Source organism: Chanodichthys erythropterus, chromosome 13, assembly GCF_024489055.1.
Source record: "Chanodichthys erythropterus isolate Z2021 chromosome 13, ASM2448905v1, whole genome shotgun sequence".
In the NCBI taxonomy this organism is placed as follows: domain Eukaryota; kingdom Metazoa; phylum Chordata; class Actinopteri; order Cypriniformes; family Xenocyprididae; genus Chanodichthys; species Chanodichthys erythropterus.
In genome coordinates, this window is record NC_090233.1 from 18958622 (window position 1) to 18980185 (window position 21564).

Consider the following 21564-nt stretch of genomic DNA (forward strand, 5'->3'; position numbering starts at 1 on the left):
GCCATTGACTTTCATAGTAGGAAAAAAAAAAAATACTATGGCTTCAACCGTTTGGTTACAAACATTCTTTTAAAATATCTTCTTGTGTGTTCAATAGAAGAAACTCAGGTTTGGAACAACATAAGGGCGAGTAAATGATGACAATTTTCATTTTTGGGTGAACCATCCCTTTAATTTCCTTCCCAAACTTTTGTGGTCAAGAGGATCATTTCACAACAGGCTTCTTAAAAATTGACTTTAATCTTTCATTTTGACAGGTACATAATGTGGTGCTGTGGCAAAAATTCATTTCTGCTGTACCTATGTGGTAAACCAAGATATCGTCATCTAAGTCAGGAAGTTTCATCATTTAGACCCATTGATTAAGAATGGAATTTTAGTTATGAAACAGTTTGATTACAGATGGCAAAGTTAATTATGCAAACTTAACTGGGAATTTGACTTTTCAATATGCAAAAAGACTTTATTTCAAAGAAACCAAGATGCTGACATGATGAAGCTAGTCCACAGACGTAACCACGTTTTCCTAAAGACAGAAAAAAAGATAAAGCATGTCAAATCTTGTACAGCAATATATAGATTTCTTTCTGTGAAGCACAAAAGTAGATGTTTTGTAGAATGTTCATGCTGGCTCTATATGAACGTATGTACGCAAGGACAAAAAAAAAGTGGTCCAAAAGACGAGTTATTTCAAAACCTTCTAAAAACATTTTCACAGCAAATATTACACCATCTTCGCTCATGGGAATATTTTTCATCAGCAATGATAGTTATATGGTTTTTGAATTAAAAGAGGGTGAGTAAATGACACATTTTACATTTTTGTGGAAATTATATCTTTAAAAGGCACAATATGTAATTTTTTACCACTAGAGGTCGCTTATTCAAAACAAAGGCGTAGCTTGATGACGCCTTGATTTCACAGAATCGTGGGATGTGTTGTCTACAGCCAATGGAAAAGAATCCAAAGGGACGCGTGCAGAAATCATATTCATGGATGAGCTAATATATTAAAGATTTATTAACATTACTGTTTTATGAAGCAGGGTGTGGCTGAAAACCGTTGGAGCGGAACGAGGCCGCTTGAGCGACTGCCAATGAGAGACGAGCGTGACACGTCTTGAGAGCAGTAGAGCTTTTATTATGCCTCAGAGGAGCACTTCCGCTTCTTCTGGTCAAGCGTATGGAGTAACGCAGTACTATTTTATCATATTAGATACATTTGTATGTTGAAAGTTGTTGTAATGCTAATCTGCGTTCGCTCGGCTGCTGCTATGAGACTCTTATTGCACACTGCAGTAAGCTAGATCGATATTAGTCATGGTACAACATGGTACTCACTGTAAATCAATTTAAACAATTAGACTAACCATGTTGAGCTAATTATAGATTAGTTTTCTGTCGATTAATGTATCCAAACAGTTGCTCACCTTTCTGATAAAATATATTAAAGCGTCTTTTAAAAAAAGCGTGTTTCCATGGTTTCTACAAAATAAAACCAGCATAGATGCAAACTCCTCATCTTTCTCATCTTACAAGGGTACTTGTGAAGTTGCAAGGGTAAATAAAGAACTGGTTGTTTCAGTAAGTACTGTACAGTGTTTCCTTTACTCTTTACTTTAAAATTACTGTGTCTATAATGGGTAATATTTGATGTATTTGAGTACTGAGATGTGGCAAACAGTATTGCCGTCTAATCAGCCAATATTGTCTTAAAGTTGCCCTAGATTCAAAAATTGAATTTTCCTTGGCATAGTTGAATAACAAGAGTTCAGTACATGGAAATGACATACAGTGAGTCTCAAACTCCATTGTTTCCTCCTTATATAAATCTCATTTGTTTAAACGACCTCCGAAGAACAGGCGAATCTCAACATAACACCGACTGTTACGTAACAGTCGGGATTATTAATATGTACGCCCCCAATATTTGCATATGCCAGCCCATGTTCCCTACATTATGAAAGGCATTACACAAGGGCAGCCAGTTAACGTCTGGAGCTGCACACAGCCGAATCAACAGACTAGGTAAGCAAGCAAGAACAACAGCGAAAAATGGCAGATGGAGCGATAATAACTGACATAATCCATGATATCATGATATTTTTACTGATATTTGTAAATTGTCTTTCTAAATGTTTTGTTAGCATGTTGCTAATGTACTGTTAAATGTGGTTAAAGTTACCATCATTTCTTACCGTATTCACGGAGACAAGAGCCGTCGCTATTTTCATTTTTAAACACGTGCACTCTGTATAATTCATAAACAACTTCATTCTTTATAAATCTCTCCAACAGTGTAGCAATAGCCGTTAGCCACGGAGGACAGCCTCACATTCACTCAGAATAAAACTTTTAACATCCAAATAAATACTTTACTCACATAATTCGAAGCATGCATACAGCATGCATGACGAACATCTTGTAAAGATCCATTTGAGGGTTATATTAGCTGTGTGAACTCTGTAAATGTGCTGTAATATAGTCGACAGCTCGTGTGGCAGGAAGCTCGCGTCTCAAAGGGGCGGCGCCGAGTGTAAATCAGTGCATTGTTAATGATGCCCCAAAATAGGCAGTTAAAATTTTTTTTAAAAAATTAAAAAAAAAAAAAAAAAAAAAAAAATCGATGGGGTATTTTGAGCTGAAACTTCACAGACATTCAGGAGACACCTAAGACTTATATTACATCTTGTGAAAGAACGTTCTTGGGCACCTTTAAATATCCTGCATAGCACTCTCTTTCATAACTTGATATTTTAACCAAATGTTGATTTTGGTAAAATGTTGCAACAATGTTAATATGTTTTTCATGAAAAATTACAGTTTTGGACATATAGGGTAATAAAAAATAACTACAAGTGAGCATGTTGAGCAAATAACTAAAAAAATTCCCCGCCCCGTACAATATTCTCACCTTTTTCCCTCTTACCTGTTTGCATCCCTGCTTATTTCTCTGGAGTTAAACATTCTTGGAAACATTTGGTATAATAATTGTTCTAGTGGTTTTGGGAAGTTTTAATCCAAAAATCTTACATATTGTGCCTTTAATATCATTACCATTCTATTATTTCCTACCTCTGACAATTCTGTGTCTTTTCCATTAGGTTTTGCTGAAGACGGCTCATGTCTCTCTAGTTCCTTCATGCCCGTTTCCTGCACATCCACTGCTTGTGCTGCTTGCCTAAACACAGAAACATGCTTTAATCCTCATTACCAACATGGTTTCAACCTTCCTGAGTGAATGGAAGCAAGCAGATTACAGTGTACCTCCGATTTGTGGCTTTTTTCTTTTGAATGATGCCGACGGTAACCCCCAGGACGACCACAGCGGCAGCCAGTCCAGCTACTCCGTACAGAACCGGCCCCTGTGAGAGTCCACCCGAAGCATCCTGGCAGCGCTCTCCACCATAACCCGCCTCACAGACACACACGGTCGCTCCGTCCTGGCTCACACACTTACCGTTGCCGTTACACAGTGTAACGCCACACGCCTTAGACTCCACGTTCTCTGGAATTATGTTTTCACTCAAACCTGGACGAAACGATTTAGGATTGATCCGAACATTTTTATGTTGTGTATCTTGGAGACCTAACATGATAAAACAGAAGAGCAAATTAATATATCAGGGTTATTATAGTTAACTAAAACAACTTCATTTAAACAACTTGATAAAATAAAATATTATTTAAGTTGAATAGGAATAAGTTGAATTAAAAATAAGTTTAACGATGTACTAAAATAACTAAAATAAAAACTATATAGACATTAATCAAACTATTACAAATGCTAAAACAACAAAACTACTAAAACTACTAAAACTCAAAAATATATATATATAAAAATAGAAACTGATTAAAATATTAATGAAACTACAATAGTATTTCAAGGATACTAAGGGTTTAAACAACACCGTTTAACAAAAAACTGAACTCGTATGCATTTTGCCCGTTCATTTACTTGAATGCACGTTGTTAGTAAAGCTAACTTTCTTCCCTTAAATGTTTTAAATACTTAAGCCAGAAGGTAGGGTTTTGTGATTCCTCACAGTTCTCATCAGAATGATCTGGGCAGTCCGCGACACCATTGCAGAACTGCTCCAGAGGTAGACAGATGTCTCCACTCAGGCATGGTTTGGTGCCTTCAGGGCAGCGGGGGTCTGAGCTGCAGTCTTTGCCATTGACCAGGCGGTGATCGTGGGCACAATGGCACGTCATTCCTCCAGGGAATGCAAGACAGAGGTGACTGCAGCCTCCATTACCATTAGAGCAGAGATTAGTGCCTGAAATACGAAATAGACTAATTAAATTCCATGCATTTATTTATTTTTTTACATATATGTTTTTATGCCTTTAATGGACAGGGCAGAGGAGACACAGATAGGAGGGGAGAATGAGATCAGGAAATGACAGTCCGGAATCAAACTTGTCTCCACTTGAGCAACAATACTCTCTGCTACCACCTCATCACGGATCCTAAAATGCTCAATTGCCCACAATTATCTTAAAGGGTTAGTTCACCCAAAAATGAAAATTGTGTCATCATTTACTCACCCTCATGTCCTTACAAACCCATAAGACTTTCGTTCATCACCGGAACACAAATGAAGATATTTTTGATTAAATCTGAGAGCTTCTGTCCTGCCCTAGACCCAGAAAGGTAGTAAAAATATCATTAAAGTAATTCATGTGACTCCAGTGGTTTAACCTCAATTTTATGAAGTGACGCAAGTGCTTTGTTTGCACATAAAAAAATACAACATGTATGCATTGTGATGCTCTCATGAATGCGCTTTGTAGATTAATATTTTGTAAATAAAGTGGTAAATTATGTTTTTTCTTTTTTTGCAAACAAAGCGCTTTTTAAAATTGAGGTTAAACCACTGGAGTCACATGGATTACTTTAATGATATTTTTACTACCTTTCTGGGGCTTGAAAGTGGTAGTTGTATAGCTGTCAATGGAGGGACAGAAAGAGCTCAATATTTACATGTGTGTTCTGAAGATGAACGAAGGTCTTACGGGTTTGGAACGACATGAGGGTGAGTAATTGACAGAATTTTCATTTTTGGGTAAACTAACCTTTTAAGTGAATTTTACCCAGGTTTGAAATCATTTCCTGCTCACCTTTTTGTCTCGACTTTGCGAATGCTTTCAGACTGACGATCTCAGAGTCTACTTCGAACCACAGCTTCCCCGTGTGCTCATCATCACTGAACCAACACTTAGTGGAATCTAAACAACAATGGACAGATTATCAGGTAAAAACCACCTTAAGCTGGTATGACCCATTTTTCCCCACAGGAAGAGCACAAAACTTCCCCACTCAAAGGTACCTTTTTTAGTAATCCAAACAAGCACTTTATTAACCAAAGCAAAAGCCATCAATCTGCCTTCTGTCTTTATTTCCTTGTATCCAGAACCATCAATGCCAACTGAACCAATTACTGCAAGACCTAGAGAAAAGACCATTATATTACATTATATGGGGTCAATAAAAAAACAAAAAAAAAAAAAAAAACGAAAATACCTTTATTCAGCAATAGTGTGTAAACTACGGAAGAGGATTAGGGCCAAGCAATAATAAAAAAATTAAACCACCTCGAGATTAAAGTTGTTAAATTTTGAGAAAAAAGTCGAAATAAAATGTTGAGAATAAACTTGTTAAATTGAGAAAAAACTCGTTACATTTAAAAAAAAAAAAAGTCTAAAAATATTGAGAATAAAGAAACAGAAAAAAACTCAAATTGAGGAAAAAGGTCGAGAAAATGTTGAGAATAAAGTCATTAAATTACGAGAAAATAGTAGTTAAATGAGAATTTAACATTTTTCCTCATAATTTAACGAATTTGTTCTCGTAATTTAACAACTTTTTTCTCCAAATTAAACGAGTTTATTCAACATTTTATCTAGACTTTTCTCGAAATTTAACGACATTTTTCTCATAATTTAACAAATTTGTTCTCGGAATTTAACGACTTTCCTTGTAATTTAACAATTTTTTTTCGGAATTTCATGACTTTATTCTCAACATTTTATCTCGACTTTTTCCTCGAAATTTAACAACTTTTTTATTATTGCTTGGCCCTAATCCTCTTCCATAGTAAACAGATCAAAAGTTACAGTAAAGACTTTTACATTACAAAATATTTATAACTCAAATAAATACTGTTCCTTTGAACAAAAGTATCCTAAAGATGTATCATGGTTTCCACAAAAATATTATGCAGCACAACTTTTTAACATTGATAATATACAATTGTTTCTTGAGCAGCCATTCAGCATATTAGAATGATTTCTGAAGGATCACATGACACTGAAGACTTGAGTAATGATACAGTCACAGGAATACATTACATTTTAAAACATTCAAACAGAAACAGTTATTTTAAACGTAATAATTTCACAATATTAATGTTCTTACTCTATTTACTTACATATATGAAGAGAAAAAAAAAAAAGGCATACCAGTGTCGGCCCAGTACAGTTTATTCCCTTCATCCATCAAGAGCAGTGAAGTTGGCCGGACTGAATTACTCCACACCACTGTCCTGTTCTGCCCATTCATATAGGCACACTCCACCCTGGTCATCTGACTTTCCTGGACTTTGTTTGAAAAGCAGAGGTGTCCGCTGGGTGGGTCCAAAGCAATTGATTCAATGGCTCCGACACCGTCCCGTATTAACACACTGGTGTGCGTGCCCTCCGGTGAGGTGACCTGCAGGCCAGGCAGCTTCTCGCTGCTCCAGTACACATTCAGGGTGATCCAGTCTACAGCGAACACATGCAGTGAGTCTTTATGTAGCTGGAGAAGTTTCCCACGAGGCACCAGCGTGGTGTCCTTCATCTTAAAGAGTCTCACGACGGGCTTACTGCCATCGGACACATACAGGGTCAGGTCACGCAGCACCAAATCTAACATGGTTGGCTTGTTCATGTTAGGAAGGTCTAAACGGCGATGTTCAGGCCAATTTTGTAAGTTCACGCCACTCTGTCTGTTCTGTAAATAAACCTGAGAGAAAGACAAATGGTCTTAATCAGTTTAATAGAAGACTTGATGTCATTTTTGATATTCGATAACACCTCATCTGTGTTAGCCAGCTAGATATCATCATCTTGGTGACAAATGATCTTCTCTTCCATATTGTGACACATCCGAGTGCAATGGATTATTGAAAAGAAAAAAAAAGTAATTTAAGGGCAGGGACTTGGTTTTATCCATTGTTTATGATGTTATTGTGTTCCATGCACATTGTGTTAAGAATGATTCATTTAGAAAATAGATGGGATAAATTCTCATTTCATGCCAACTTTAAGCTTGCAAGCCATCAAAATTATCAACAAAAACAACAATGTCCTGAAAAGGCGTAATATTCTAGAACTGAAAAAATAATAATGATAATAAATGTTTGCAAACACATGCAGGGGCACAGTACGGAAGCTTGTTTCTGCCACGGAATAAAATTAATTTAAAAGATAATTGCATAATTTCTCAACTTTTCTTCAATTGCAAGTTTACAGTTATAAAGTCAGAACTGCATGGTATAAAATTGTAATTGCGAGTTATACATTTAGAATTGCAAGATATAAACTCACAATCCTAAGAAAAGGCAAAAATACGAGTTTATATCGCGCAATTCTGACTCTGTAACTTGCAATTGTGAGTTTTTAAATCACAATTCAGAGAAAAGAGAATTGTGAGATGTAAACTGGCAATTGCGAGAAAATTCAGAATTTTGAGAGAAAAAGTTTTAATTACCGCAACTTCCGTAGCACAGAGGCCATGTATTATTTCTAATATTTTCTTTTTTAAAATCATTACTTTCACAATTCCATTTGGTGCAACTAGAGGTGTGCTTCACCTTTAACTGGATCATTTGCTGTATATTCAAACATGCGTACATCAGGGAAGCTGGCTGAAAATGCATCATAAAACACTGCTGTCAAACAGTCCAAATTAACCCTTTTCCTGACCATATGCTAGAATCAAAGAGACAATGTTTTGACTATCATATCTGGGCAAAATCATGGTAAGATAAATTCATGAGATGAATTCATAGAAACTGCACTTATGAATTACTGACACTTATGACTTATAACATCTAATTTTGCCCATCAGGTATTAACGTCAACACCTGTGTGACTGCAGCAGGAGAAAGAAGCAGCAGGAAGGAGGAGTCTTTGGGTTTAGAGCAGGTGAGTCCATCTTCATCCAGCATCAACTGAGATGGACACTTGCAAACTGCTTTCAGCCCTGGCGCTAAAACACACAGGTGAGAGCAGTGCTGGGAAACACAGGGGTTAGAGACGCCCACTTGGAAAAGAGCATGAATGACCTGCAGAGGCACACAAGCACCAGTTAACTGATTTAAACTTCATTACATTTTACACATGCATGTTTCAAATCAAGCAAGTTCACACTTTAACAATGTCTGTTGGGTTTAATTAGTTTTTAATGATCACGGTGCTCCGAAATACTTGCCTTCAATCCGAATGGTTGTCCAGGACGTTTGAGCAGGACTTGGTGCTGTTTGCCCGTGGTTTTGTGAGCTCTCTGAATGGTTCCTCTTTTGGTATCAGACCAGTAGACCTTATCATTGAATACAGACACCGAGAATGGACTGGGGGTCTCCATCAGCTGCAAGAGCTGCAAAATTATGGAAGATGAAGGGTAGAAATTAATGTTTTTAAAAGATGCTGGAATCTAATCATATTCTCATAGGGTCTTTTTTTTCATTGATGACCCATTTCTATCCGGTGGACAGTACGTACACTTTAAGTATTTCTTTATGAGACCATTTATAATATTTGGATATGTTTACTTTTATTTCACTACATTCCACAGCATAATATACTTTTTAGTACATTTCATAAAAAAAACATTGTTCCTCATTTTGAAATTGGCACCCTCTGAGATGCAAGAGAACGAGGTCTGATTTGTGAAAGAGCCGATTCATTCCAGTGAACCTGTTGAATTGGTTCACAAATCACACTGAATGATTCATTCCCAATTCAGACTGATCCAATTACAGCTGTTCATGAATCAAATCACAGATTCAACAATCCAGTCAGGAAATCTCTAATGTTGAATTTTAGTATTGATTATTGTAAATGAAAAACATATTTAGGTCATGACTTTCAGTTATTTATGAAACTAAAGCTGTTTAAGCCCAATGAAATGCTTGAATGTGGGCATTTGTCTTCCCGTCTGTAGCAGTTTCAAATACCATCAAATTGAGTGTTCGCATAGCATTTCTGACAATATTTATGGATTCTGCTCCATGTGGCATCTGTACATTGTATATTTATCGCCACATATTTACACAAGTTTACTTTTTCCTCGTTTTTAAAATACTACTGTTTATGGTATATTATTTCACTTATTTGCACACTTGAATGATCAAATTTCAATTGATATTTTTAGTATACTGAAGTTTAATTTTTTTTTTTTAATTTTTTTTTTTATAGAGTATAAGTTTTGGTTATAAAAAGTTTGCTTATTCGCAGAATAAAACATTTAATACATTAAATGACTGCACTAATCTTTCTTAGTGCTGCTGACAAGGACTAGTCTGAATAGTGCTCACTAGAATAAATGAATAAACATGGTTCATGGATCAGTACTGTTAAGTACATTTAAAATCAAATACTTTTGTACTTATACTCAAGTAAAATTGAAAAGGAGTATGTGTACTTGAGTAATATTTTATTAGGGCATCTGTACTTTTACTCAAGTACTTGAATTGTGTATTTCATTCACCACTATATCTAACAGACTGATAGGCAGGATTGTTGATCCAGAAACAAGGTATGCAACTTTAAACACATTAAAGTACTAGCAAAGCATGTTAGAAGCTACTATTTTGCCCTATTAAACATTGTCTGAAATGCTACATTTCTCAAACTGCCTGGAGGACACATTCATTACCTTAATATCTCCTCCATCAATATTGGCTGATCCTATACACTTGAGTTTCTCATCTGTCCAGTAGATTCTGTGATGAATGGAGTCCACAGTCAGACTGACCGGCCACCAGAGAGAGTGAATGACCAGCACACGCCTGTCTGAGCCGTCCATTCCTGCTCTTTCTATCTGAGCCTTGTCCCCCGTTTCTGACCAGAACATTATTCTGAAAGGATGGCAAATATCAGGGTCAACAAATTACAAAAAGTTATATTTACATAAGGCATTCTAAATCATTGGTACTAAAACTTTGTAGTGCCCACTGGCAGCTCTGTGAATAAAAAAATAAAATTATACATAGGAAGTTCAATCCTTTGTAACATTATAAATGTCTTTACTGTCACGTTTGATGATCTATCATACTGGCTGAAAAAAGTAATTTTTTAAAAAACATACTAACCCCAAACTTTTAAACCTAAACCTTTTAAAGGTGACCTATAATGCCCCTTTTCACAATATGTTATGTAAGTCTCTGGTGTCCCCAGAATGTGTCTGTAAAGTTTCAGATCAAAATATCCCACAGATCATTTATTATAGCTTGTCAAATTTACCCCCATTTGGGTGTGAGCAAAAACACAGTTTTTGTGTGTCCCTTTAAATGCAAATGAGCTGCTCCCTGCTGGAGAATCTCAGGCAGCCAAAATGAGGATTGTCAGTAACAGTGATGCCTTACATTGTTCAAACCGAAGTCGACACTGATGGAGAGACTCAGGAAGAAGTTACAACTTTTAGAATGAAACTGGACGTTTCTGAATGGTTAGTGGATAAATGTTTGTAGTTGCTGTGGCGTTGATTCAACTCATCGACTAGCATGTGGCGTCATGTTAATCTTTTGTGCAAATCCAGCGTTGAATTGTCCCTCGTTTGTGAAGCAGTAAATTTTGGGGTTTGTGATGTCACCAACCCAGGAAGAAGCTAGTTGTAGTCCCTATCAGCCGTTTTTGTAGTCCTTAGAGCAATTTCTGTAAAAGAAAATATCTCCCTTTGCATTGAACTTTGAACGTCGTAACTTTGCAGACGACGTTATTTATGCTCAAACAGCAACATTACACACTAAAGTTAAAAAAGTGAAATCATTAATCAAGAACCCCTTTAATATACACTACTGTTCAAAAGTTAGGGATTAGTTTGATTTTTATTTTTAAAGAAATTACTTTTATTCAGCAAGTATGCATTGAATAGATCAAACGTGTCAGTAAAGACATGTATAATGTTACAAAGGATTGAACTTTCTATTCAAAGAATCCTGAAAAAGAAAAAAAAAAATGTATCACCATTTCCACAAAAAATATTAAGCAGCACAACCGTTTTCAACATTGATGAGAAATGTTTGAGCAGCAAATCAGCATATTAGAGTGACTTCTGAAGGATCATGTGACACAAAGGGAAATGTTACAGAAAGAAAAGCCAATTAACCAGCAGAATGTCTTGTTGATAACCAATAATGTGACAAAAATTATTATTCTAACCCTTTCTGTGGCAGCAGAGCGATGGAGCGAAGCTGCCCAAGATCTTCACCCAGGATCATCACGCGATCTGCGGTTTTGGCGGCATCACTGTCAAGCCCCACTGCATTGATCTGGCCATTGACACTGTCAGCCCAGTAGAGGTTCCTCGCCACCCAGTCCACAGCCAGACTGTCTGCATTGATCCCTGACACAGAGAGATAGACACTTACATTCCCAATTCTGTGATTTTAAAAACATGAATACTTTAACACATGACCAGCCATAGGTTACACCTATAGTGTGTTTCTGCAACATGACCAGTCTAGCTATGGTTAGGCAGTAGCATAAATATCTGAATTTAATGCCTCTGTCATTTCGGTTCAAATTTATGACATCATTTTTGTGCAAATAACCTTGACTAACACTATAAGTGGATTTAAAGGGGGGAGGTACATAAGAATGTAAATAGCTTCTTTAACAGTGTTATTTTAGTATTATTTATATACTATTATAGTATTTATATTTGTGTTTTATTTCTATTTAGCTTTAATTTATTTTTCATTTCAGTTTCTAATTTTTTACATTGAGGTTTTCCATCTAATACTTGTGTTTTATTTCAGCTTTATTTTACAATTTTTAATAGTTTTATTCATAGTTAACAAAAACAACTGACCTTTAATGATGGTTCCTTTGCTCTTCTGATCCAGTGACAGCCATTTTATGTTGTCAGTGTTGAGGTTGATCCAGTACACTCTCTGCTTCTGCCAGTCATAGTCAAGCGACAGGACAAAGTGTTTCTCTGACGAGAGGAGAACGTCCAGACTGGAGCTTCTCAGACCCAGCAGAAAGACCTCGGACTGCACAGACATCAATAGGTATGGCTCACCTGAGACAGGTGCAGAAATAAACTTGTGTAAAGAAAGGTGCAGCATATCAAATGAAAAAAATATATTTTTTTAATTAAGCAACTTTTAACAGTGTTTTTTTTATTTTTAGATAAATGGATGGTGCTCGTTTAAATATGCATGCAATTAGGTCATGTAAAAATGTAACATAGCACTGTTTAAAATGTTAGTTGCATAATGCATACGGTCTTACACACCATTTTTTAAAAATAAAATATCAAGTGTATACTGCTCAGTATGCATGCCATTCCAAACAGTCTGTTTTACATCCAGAAAAAAAAAATATTTGCATTATAAACTTTTACTAATAACATGTATATATACCTGTGATTTTGCAGCTGTGACCATCAGGCTCCAGAACATAACCTTGACTACAGAAGCACACAAATGAGCCCTGAGTGTTGTTACAGTAGTGTGAACAGAAGTCTGGACGGTCCACACACTCATCCACATCAACACACCCCAGACCGTCATCTACAGGCTTGTAGCCAATCCTGCACCAACAGCGCTATAGGAAGAATATAAAAAGTGAAAGGAAGCACAAAACAGTAAGCATTAAGAGGCCAAGCACCAAAGTGAGAGATATATTGGTGTACTATATTGAAACTAAACACCATGCAGTTTGAAGACAGTGCCACCAACTGGTCAACATGGATAAAATGTTTTTCATTTATGCCCTTTAGATTCAGTGGGTCATGTGGAGTACAATGACATCCGTTTTTGTCATAGTCTCTTTCTGATTTTTGAATTTCGATTAAAAACCATACAGACTCCAAACTTTTGAACTAGTGCACGTCAATATTATGTCAAACTTTATGAGGCTGGTAGATTTTAATATTCAAGACAGACATTTTATGACATTAGTACAGAAAGAGGAAGTCATACCGTCCCTGAAGGTGTGCTGTGACAGTCCTGTGCACACTTTGGCTGTTCAGAGCATTTATCTGTCTGGCAGCTCGCACCCTCATCAGAACCGTCCAGACAGTTAGTAACTTTGTTACAGAGCTGAGATGGGTCCACACACTCCGAACTACCACACTGGAACAGATGAGGAGGACAGGACACACTCTGACCTGTTAAAACACAGACCAGACACTCAATGCAGATGAAAGTCAAATCTGGTGAAACTATGATTACAGTTTAACCCCAGATAAAATCCCACTGAAATGGTTTTTAATTATTTTGGGGCAATTTTATGTAAAATGTGGAAATTTTCCAGTGGGGTGAAATTCAAGAAGGTATCAAAATGAAAATGTGGACAGAAATGCCATTTACATAAACGTTATCCATTCAGAATTATATTACAATATTATTCTAAATTTTTGGGTTGGTAATTTTTTTTCTATTTCAAATGAATGTTGTTCTTTTGAACTTTCTATTCAAATAAACCTATATATATATATTAAAAAAAAATATTAAGATATATTTCAACACTGATAATAATCAGTAGCAAATCAGCATATTAGAATGATTTCTGAAGGATCATGTGACACTGAAGACTGGAGTAATGATGCTGAAAATTCAGATTTGCGTCACAGGAATAAATTTTTAAATATACTAAAATTAAATTGTAAAATATTTTACAATATTGTTCTATTTTTACTGTATTTTTGATCAAATAAAATGCTGGGGGCTTATAACGTATACAGATACATGCACAGTTCTATTATATTGCGGCACAGAGGGGTCAGAATGCAATTCAAAGAACGCCGTTTCTGGGTCCAAGCCTCGACTCGTTTCACTTGAGAATGCCATCGACGGCTGTTTATGAGCGCTATTTGTTCATATTAAACATCAAACATTTTAAAAAGTTGAACATTTTAAATACTTACAGTTTACACAACAGTCTCCGTGCTCACAGAGTCACAGACATCAATATTTTAATTTTTTATAAAAGACGAATTATTGTCTGGCCATCTAGAATTATGGTATGGAGATGATTATAATTTTTTTGTAGTATTACACCACATCGTATGTGCATATTAGCACCGTTTGTTGTTTTCTTTTGGTAGGAAATAGAGCGTTAGGACCCGGAAGCGCTGCCGTGTGACGTCAGACTTAACCGAATACTAATAAGCTTTTTTCCAGGCTTCTGAATGGCCAGCATTTGGCAGTGCTTCATAGTGTGTTATTTGCGTTTTCATGTGGATGGAGATTTTTTTGAAACCGTGCTTGTGTGGATGCAATTTTTTTTTAAAATGGAGGAAAAACTATTTATAAAAAATACCCGTGTATGTGTGGACTAGGCCTAAAAGTTGTAACTTCTTCCTGAGTTTCTCTATCAGTGTCCGACTCTGGTTTGAACAATGCAAGGCTGAACACCATTACTGACAATCCTCATTTTGGCTGCGTGAGATTATTCCGCTTTGTTGTTGAGAAACCGAAATGATGTTAAAGCTCCGCCCTCTTTTGGAAAGCGGGTTGGGAGACGAAGCTCATTTGCATTTAAAGGGACCCACAAAAACGGTGCATTTTGCTTACACCAGAGACTTGTTTTGCATCTTGTAATACGGGCATTATAGGTTCCCTTTAAAGCACATGGAAATGATCTTGCATTGAGGTCAAAGCTGGGTTCAGCATGTTCCAGTTTGATAAAACCGTAGAAACTCACAACCAGATTCATCACTTCCATCCCTACAGTCTTCAGAGCCGTCACAGCGCCAGGCTTGAGGAATACACTGCGTGTTAGAGTAGCACGGCCACTGGAACTCACCGCACTGCACTGGAGACTCCTTACAGTTCTGTCTCACATGGGAAAGTCAGTCAAATGGGTTTAGTACAACTAAACTAAGAATTTTTGTGCACAATGCTCCTCTAATAATGTGTTTTTGGTCATATAATGCACACCTTCTCATCTGTGCCATCCTTGCAGTCCATCTCTCCGTCACATATCCACTCGTCCAGCAGGCACTCCTGGCTCTTCGGACAGCGGCGCTGCGTGCTGCATGGCGGAGGTTCAGTGCAGTCCTCCTCGTCGGAATGATCTTTGCAGTCCGGATGTCCATCGCAGCGCATACTGACTGAAACGCACTGACCACTGCTGCATCGCCACTCGGTACTGCTGCAACTCTCTTCACCTAATGGGACGGGAAATGGGATGCAAGACACGCTTTTAATCATGGTTAAATTAAATGAAAAAAATGTTTTTTTTGACTGTCATCGTGTTATTGTTTAAAACTATTTAATTATGAAGAAAGTTTATTGGATTTTTACTTTTGCAACTATGCTTTGTTCATCTCAGACTTGCAGAAACAAGTGTTATTTTAGTTTTATTAATGTAGGATTAATTTACTCATAGTATTTATTAATATTTAGTAATTTTATGTGCTTGTTAATTTATTCGTTTTTTTTAAATACTTTTTATTTTCACTTTTACTTTATTATTTTTCAGTTTTAGTTTAAACATTTTAGTTGCTAAATCATTTCAAATTTAGAAATGTTCATCTAAAATGTATATTTTATTTAGCTTAATTTCAGTGAACTATTTCAATGAACAAAAGCTTTATATAAATGAATGAAAAATTTAATTGTTTTAGCTAACACTGCAATAGACGAACAAAAATAATCTATTATTATAGTATTAATTTACTATTACAGTATTATATATTTTGAATTTTAATTTTGTAATGTGCTTGTCATTTAAATATTTGTCTTTTTTTTAAATATTATATTTTCAGTTTTAGGTTTAAAATTTTTATTTCAGTTAGTTGCTATGAGGCAACATTTCTAATTTAGCTTAAGATCGAGTCTTCAATCTAAAATGTGTATTTTATTTAATTTAGCTTTATTTTATTGACCTTTATTTCAGTGAACAAAAAGCTTTATTTCAATTAGCTGAATTATTAAATTGTTTTAATTAACAATAACACTGCAATGGACAAAAAAAAGAGAATCTTGTGTTTCTATTCACAGCCAATGAAAGCTGCTTCCTCAAAAACTGAATTTAAAACCCACCACAGCTGGCCTCATCGCTGCCGTCCGCACAGTCCGCTTCTCCGTCACAGAGGAAGGATTCTGGGATGCAGCGGTTTTTGTCACAACGATGAGCGCAGCCCTCCTTAGAGCAGTCGACTTCATCAGATCGATCCTGACACTGGGCCACACCGTCACACACCTGCCGTTGCTCAATGCATTTCTTACCATGTGCACATTGAAACTGACCTGAGAACAGATGGATGGAATATTAACATGTTATCAATGAATCAGGGATTGCGGAGGACTTTTACTTTTCTGAACATGTAAAAGTGCATAAATGTGAGTGTTGCTATGTTATTTCCTCACCAGATTCACACTGCATATTGCACTCGTCTTCATCAGACCCATCCTTACAGTCAAACTCGCCGTCACACACGTGATTATACAGCACACAGTCCGTCCCGTCTCTACATAACTTAGAGCCGAAAGAACAGCGCAGAGGTCCTTTAGTTATAGGAGTGTTTTCTGAGACTTCATCCTCTGTATTTTCTTCCTCCTCGATGTTGTCTTCATCTATATCAGGGTCAACATTTGAGAAGACAAGAGGAAACTTTAAGGCAAAAGGCATGTTTTTTGAAAACTTTTGCTCTGAGAAACAAAGTATGAAAGCTCGCTTCCACCACAGACTAATAGAAATAAAAGGTCATTCATTGTGACTTTTTAAAAATCGCAATTCTGACTTTTTTTTGCATTTGAAACAGATCGTGCAATTAATAAAGTCAGAATTGTGAGAAATAAAAGTTACAATTGCAGGATATAAATCCAAAATTGAGAGTTATAAAGTCTGAATTGTTAGATATAAACTCGCAATTGCGAGAAAAAAGTCAGAATTGTAAAATAAAAAGGTCAGTTACCTTTATTATTTTTTATTCTGTGGCGGAAACAAGTTTCCAAAACAAAGGGCCAATTTTACTTCAAACTAGGTGCCCTTAGGCCTGTTGGATGAAGACGGTTTAAAGGGCACCTATTATGCTCCTTTTCACAAGATGTAATATGAATCTCTGGTTTCCCCAGAAGGTGTCTGAAGTTTCAGATCAAAATACCCCACAGCTTGTCAAATTTGCAAAGGTTCCATTCTGAGCCAATCAAAGGTCCAACCAGATGATTTCACACTTCCTCTAGCCTAGCTAGAATCCAGCAATACATTTAAATCTAAACAAAACCCCTACCACAGCTGGCCTCATCGCTGCCGTCCGCACAGTCTGTGTCTCCGTCACAGATGAAGGATTCTGGGATGCAACGGTTTTTGTCACAACGATGAGCGCAGCCCTCCTTAAAACAGTCGACTTCATCAGATCGATCCTGACACTGAGCCACACCGTCACACACCTGTCGTTGCTCAATGCACTTCTTACCATGTGCACATTGAAACTGACCTGAGAACAGATGGAAATTAAACACTATTAAAGCATTCTTATTAGCCTACAGTAAATATCGCAATAAAATCAGGAGGCCAATGTTGGGTGTAATGCATTTCCAAGTATTTAATTATTGTAATTGAATTACTTTTACTTTTTAATTTTTTTAATTGTCGTTTTTATTTATTTCTATTTTAGTTTTAGTTATTTTAGTACAACGTAAACTAAATGAAAAAGGTGTAAAATTATATTTTAATTTGGTTTAGTAAAAAACATATTGATGAGATGCACCGATAACAAACTTCTCCGCTGATGCTGATATAGCCGATTATTCAGAATGATATCTGCTGATATGGATAATGCTGTAAACCCTGTCATTTGGTACATTATAATATTAGAGGTTAAAATTAACAACAGAGCCCAAACTATTATAGTCAATGAATATTTATTTTCAGATATAATAATTACACAAATAAAAATTGAATTTTTTTTTATAGCTAGCCTACAACTCGGATGCATAGATGACGTAGTAAACAGTGCAGCACTTCCGGGTTCTACGTCAGAACGCTGGCTCATTATTGGCCGGTTCCTGCGTCAGTAACACAAGCATGCGTCGTGGTGCTCACATGAACAGCATCAGCCAATAATGAGCCGGTGTTTTGAAGTGCTGCACTGTGTTTACTACGTCAACAGTGTAGAAAACTGACATGGAAGAGAATAAATTGTTGAATGAAGTCATTATTTTTGTTTAGTTTTTGTGCACAAGAAGTATTCTTGTGACTTCATAACATTAAGGTTGAACCACTGTAGTATCATGGACTATTTTAACAATGTCTTTATTACCTTTCTGGACCTTGAAAGTTGCAATGACGTTGCTGTCCATGTGTGGTTCAAGCCTCTCAGATTTCATAATTAAATCTCTTAATTTGTGTTTCGAAAATGAACAAAGGTCTTACGGGTTTGGAACAACATGAGGGTGAGTAATACATTTTTGGGTGAACTAACCCTATAAGAGCGTCAAAACACCATTTATTGTTTGATTTTTTTTTTTATGATACAATGGACGGAATTTGAAAGCCAAGACTTTGTTTCTTATCCATAGGGATTCTTAGGGTCTAATAGAGTCTGCTAATGTCACTATTTAACTGTTAATGCTTAATTTTGTTACATTTTTTTAACTTATTGTCTCATTAACTTTGACAGCCCTACACAAGAGAGATTTTCTTCACACACAGTATGAGTTGCAGTCTGACATATTTTTCCACCCCCTTTTGATTGACAGGATATAATCGCCCCGGTTCATTGGCTTATTTTATTTATTTATTTTTAAATTGCTGGGTCGAATGATATACTTGCAGAACATTGTACAAAATACACAGACAAATATAAAAACAATAGACAAACAACATAAGGTGAGAAAAAAAAAACAGAACAAAAACAAACAAAAAAGCAGGGAAAAGAAAAACCTTATAATTTGAAATGCATGTCCTTTCGCGATATTGAGTGTTAAGGTATTCGGTACCTTAACATCTTTTACTTTTTTCTTTCCTCCCCCCCCCTCTCTTTTCACGGTTTTAAACAATCGGCCAATGGCTGATAGAGAACATTTTATCAGCCGATACCGATTGTTGGCCCGATAAATTGTTGCATGCATCCCTAATATTGATGCATTTTGTCATTTTATTAGCCCTGTATTCTTGAAATCTAATAAAATGTAATCTAATAATAAAATCTAATAAAAATGTTTATTAAAATTGTTTAAAAACGTACCTATGCTGCAGACAGAGGCACATTCATCTTCATCGGAGCCGTCAGAACAGTCATTCTCTCCGTCACACACATGGCTGTAGAGCACACACTCTGATCCATCCTTACAGGGGGTGAAGCCCAATCTGCAGCGCAGGGGAACATGTTCAGAAGCCACTGCAGCCAGAACACCTTCAGCTACAGCAGAACAGAGTCTCATTACTGTCATGCAGGCTTTTTTTTTTAATTCTTTTTAAATTTTATTCAGCATAAAAGCATTACAACAAATACTACCAAAAAGCACAATTTATACATCAGTGTTTTGTTGGGGTGTTTAACCCTCTGGTGTTCTTCGCGTGGCAGTCAAAAAGTTACTTTTTTTTCCCCCAATGAAACGAATGCATTTTTTTTTAAGGGGATTTTATGGTACTAAATTATATTTATAAACAAAGCATAGACCTGAAAATGAAATTTACTATTATAGTTCACCCAAAAATGAAAATTCTGTCATCATTTACACACCCTCAGGTTGTTCCAAACCTGTATTTATGTCTTTGTTCTGCTGTACACAAAGGAATATATTTTGAAGAATGTGGGAAACTGAACATTTCTGGGGCACCATTGGCTTCCATTGTATTTTTTTTCCCTACTATGGAAGTAAATGGTGCCCCAAAGCGGCCTGGTTACAAACTTCCTTCAAAATATCTTCCTTTGTGTTCAGCAGAACAAAGAAATGTATGGTCACTGTGATTTTGCCAAGTAAGACATGTTCCTGGAGCAACATTTTGTTGATTCATTTTGTTGAACATTCCAGTCTGAAAATTTAGTCTTAACCCTATTCCTACCCCTAAATCTAATCCTACCCATAAGTTATACCTAAAATTAGAGGGGAAAGATAAGTGAATAACTTTAATGTAGAAGCACCTAACCCTGGTTGTAAGCCTAAACTTGACAAACAGTAAACTTGTCCCTCAAATCTGATTGGTTGATTGGAATCTTGAAACAAAGAACTTGATCAGGAACATGTCTTACTTGGCAAAATCACAGTGACCGAAATGGTTACAGGTTTGGAACAACTTGAGGGCGAGTGAATGATGACATAATATTCATTTTTGGGTGAATTATCGGTTTAAACCGTCATAAATCTTGAATGCTTTGGAGCACAGACTTCAGTTTGATCTCTTTTTAAAAAAGACACTTGGCAGACTATTGCTTCAGTAAAAAAAAAAAAAAAGTGAACTTAGAATTTTGTGTTTATTGCTATGAAAAATGCACAAATACTAATTACTATTTTCAATTTTTATATGACTTTTCCAAAACACTTTTTACTCCAAATCTGTAAGAAAATCAAAACCTAAAGTTGTGTTCCAAATTTGAGCTTGATATCTTAAAAAAAAAAAACAAGCTTTCAGTAAGATGTTGTTTGGGCGCAGTTTTTGACCACAAGGAGTACAAGTGTTACTTTTTTTTTAGTACCATTTATGAAAAAAATAAAATAAAATTATAAAATTATATATATATATATATAAAATTTCTTTTAAAAATGACCAAAGAACACTAGGGTTAATTGTCATGAAAGTAAAGCCACAATGCAAATAAAAATTGACTGCATGATCATTGTACAGATTGTTTAGTGGTGAAATGGGACCTTGCCTATATTCTTGAAAGGATTTCTGAGATCCACACAGGCTGCTTTACATTTTAGCAAAATAATTTTGTATTTAGATGTAGCCCATGCAAATTAAAGCAATGCCTCTAAGAATTACAAAGGCACTATCATAAAGTTCTGAAATAAGTTAAGTAAATCACTTATCTATGAAACTAAACCGACAAGAAGATAAAAGTTTTGAAAATAAAGTGCTATTGACTTCTTCATCGCCACCTAGCCTATTTGCTGCCCCAGTTTCTTTATATCTGGACGAGATAAATTAGCGCAGGAAAAAACATTACACAAAAGTTAAATGTGAGACTTTCATCTGACCTCTCAGAAGCAGAAAGATCCCTGAAGCGACATTCAGCAACACAAATAAACACATGACTGCAGTGGAAAGCGAGTCAAACCGTCTCAGTTCGAGATGTCGCGCTTTAATCGCGTGAACAGCTGAGATCGATGTGTGTTAATTGATCAGATGACAGACTGACCCATGAGCGATGTCAGATTTAATACATTT

General features: G+C 36.0%; 1 protein-coding gene across 1 annotated transcript; it reads right to left on the reverse strand.

Moving 5' to 3' along the window:
- Positions 1–273: 273 nt before the first annotated feature.
- lrp13 (low-density lipoprotein receptor related-protein 13) lies at positions 274–21471 on the reverse strand. Its single transcript, XM_067407742.1, has 21 exons — positions 21375–21471; positions 19418–19591; positions 17459–17665; positions 16596–16802; positions 16269–16475; positions 15162–15391; positions 14926–15055; positions 13200–13387; positions 12639–12822; positions 12083–12295; positions 11431–11614; positions 9926–10127; positions 8480–8644; positions 8133–8333; positions 6466–7009; positions 5334–5453; positions 5125–5232; positions 4047–4280; positions 3268–3589; positions 3076–3181; positions 274–526 (listed from the first exon to the last, which is right to left on the reverse strand). The coding sequence occupies exons 1-21, from the start codon at positions 21427–21429 to the stop codon at positions 500–502; spliced, it is 4008 nt and encodes a 1335-aa protein (XP_067263843.1). The 5' UTR covers positions 21430–21471; the 3' UTR covers positions 274–499.
- Positions 21472–21564: the final 93 nt, after the last annotated feature.